The sequence below is a fragment of the Geospiza fortis genome, unplaced genomic scaffold (genome assembly GCF_000277835.1).
Source record: "Geospiza fortis unplaced genomic scaffold, GeoFor_1.0 scaffold224, whole genome shotgun sequence".
Classification (NCBI taxonomy): Eukaryota; Metazoa; Chordata; class Aves; order Passeriformes; family Thraupidae; genus Geospiza; species Geospiza fortis.
Genome location: NW_005054448.1, coordinates 334,991 through 337,060, shown reverse-complemented (window position 1 = coordinate 337,060; position 2,070 = coordinate 334,991). Strand labels below are relative to the sequence as shown.

The 2,070-nt window shown below is 65.9% G+C and overlaps 1 protein-coding gene across 1 annotated transcript in view; it reads left to right on the top strand.

Annotated features, from left to right (window-relative positions):
- Window positions 1–2,070, top strand: part of LOC102042531 — a gene marked incomplete at its 3' end in the record, with an annotated part of 14,102 nt that overhangs the window by 7,679 nt on the left and 4,353 nt on the right. The window contains exons 9-10 of the mRNA XM_031062453.1: window positions 1,547–1,775; window positions 1,888–1,958. Coding sequence (XP_030918313.1) covers window positions 1,547–1,775; window positions 1,888–1,958 — 300 coding nt within the window. The remainder of the gene's footprint in view (window positions 1–1,546; window positions 1,776–1,887; window positions 1,959–2,070) is intronic.

Below are 2,070 nucleotides of genomic sequence, written 5' to 3'. Positions count from 1 at the left end.
GAGCACTTAGGCCTGGCGCGGGGCACTGGGGGTACACGAGGAGCCCTGGGACCCCTCGCCCCCCTCTTATCTAGTGAGGATATATCAAGCTGTAGCCCTTTATGTAGTACCCAACTTACCTACTCACTGAGCCTATTTATTATTCCTCCGAGGCAGGACAGGGACCGAGGCAGGATGCGCTAGAGGCAGCGGGATTTGATGCCGAGTTTTGGGGCTAAAGCCCCCCAATCCCATCCCCTCCCATCCCCAAGTTCCCCACAGCTCAGGGGGAGTGTTTACCCTGCCCGGGCTCACCCCACCGCTGCTGCCCCTCCCGGGCCCCCGCACAGGTGAGACGGGGTGGGTGAGCAGCAGCCAGGTGCTCCCTGGTTGTGGGGTCCCCTCTGCCCCCCCTGCCCTCCCCGAGGGTGGGTGGTGGGTTTGTAAAATAAAGCGGGAAAAGCAGTTTTGTACAAAGGGGTCAATAAAGCGAGTGTGTAAAGGCACAGCCCTGGCTCCCACCTCTCTTGGCCTGGCATGGGGATGGAGGGTGGCAGGAGGCAAAGGTGGTGTCACCTTCCACGTGCTGCACCAGTACCAGCTTTGGGGGGCACCTGGACCCTACCCATGGTTCTCTATCGCTGGAGGGCACCCTCCCCTGCATCCCATTTGCACTGACCCTGGCATGCACCCTTCCCTGGGTCCCATCTCCCCTGGCTGCCCTTGTCCTGGGGGGCAGTGCTGGGCAGCGTGCAGGGAAGGGCCACGCCGCTGTCACTGCTCTGTCACTGCTCTGTCACCGCAGAGGGTGGCCCAGCCCTGCTGTCTCACCCAGCCTTGGGGCTGCCCGTTTGAAGTGGAATGGGAGGAGACTGAGACCTGCCCCAGCTTGTGATAGTGGTGGCTGCCATGCTCTGGTGCACTCCCATCCCAGCACCCAGGCCTTTCCCCCTCTCCCAGTGTCACAGCTCCTGTGGCTGAACAGAGCCAGGGGACCCCTAATTAATCCCATGACATCCCAGAACTCAGCTTCCCATCCCAAAATGGTGCCCAGGCCATCTCTCCTTCTTCCAGCAGGCAGGAATTCTGCCCAAACCTCCATTCCTCCCTCCAGAACCCCCTTTTTCCTGGGGGTGGTCCTGGTTTGGTGAATCCCCTCTCCAGGCCTGGTGTTGAGCATGTGGGACCCGGTTGGGTGCTGGGGTTGGGGGTGGCATGGGGTTGGCAGTGGCTCCCAGAGGGTCTCCTTGGGCACCCCCAGGGCTGCAGTTTGGGGGTACCCTGGGACTCTTGAGTTGGAGCTGCTCCAGGCACCCCGGGGGGCTGAATTTGGGCGGGTTTGGGCACCATGGAGTTCTGTACTGGGGCTGGTTCCGAGGCTCCGGTGCAGGTATCCCGGGGCCCTGAACCGGGGCTGCTCCCGGGACGGCGGACCCGGCTCGCGGCCTTTCTGGCGGTGCGGGGCGGTGCCGGGTCGGGTCCCTGGGCGATGCGAGGCGGTCCCGGCCCAGGCAGGCGGTCTCAGGGCGGTCCCAGCATCTCCCCGGATCGGTCCCCGGGCGATAAGGGCGGTCACAGGGCGTTGTCGAACCGAGGCGGGGCGGTCCCAGGGCGGTTCCGGGGCGATGCGAGGCGGACCCGGGGCAATGCGGGGCGGTCCTGGGCCGGTCCCGGGGCAATGCGGGGCGGTCCTGGGCCGGTCCCGGGGGGGTGCGGGTGCTGAGCCTGGCCCGCCGCGGGCTCTGGCTCTACACCCACCCGCTGCTCAAGCTGCTCTTCCTGCCCCAGCGCTGCCGGTACCGGCCTTTCTCCGCCCACCACCCTCCTCCTCCTCTTCTTCCCCAGCCTCCCGGTCCCGGGAGACGCTGGCGGTTTTGAGGTCAGCAGCACCGATTTCTTCTGCTTCAGGTGCAAGTTCTTCAGCCTGACGGAGACCCCCGAGGACTACACGGTCATGCTGGACGAGGAGGGCTTCAAAGGTACCGATGGTCCGGCGGCCCCCTGGCAGGGCGGGCTGGCACCGCAGGCACGGGCTGTGCGCGTCCCCAGCCCGGCTCCGCGCCTGGGCCGCAGGGAGCGAGTCCCGGCTTG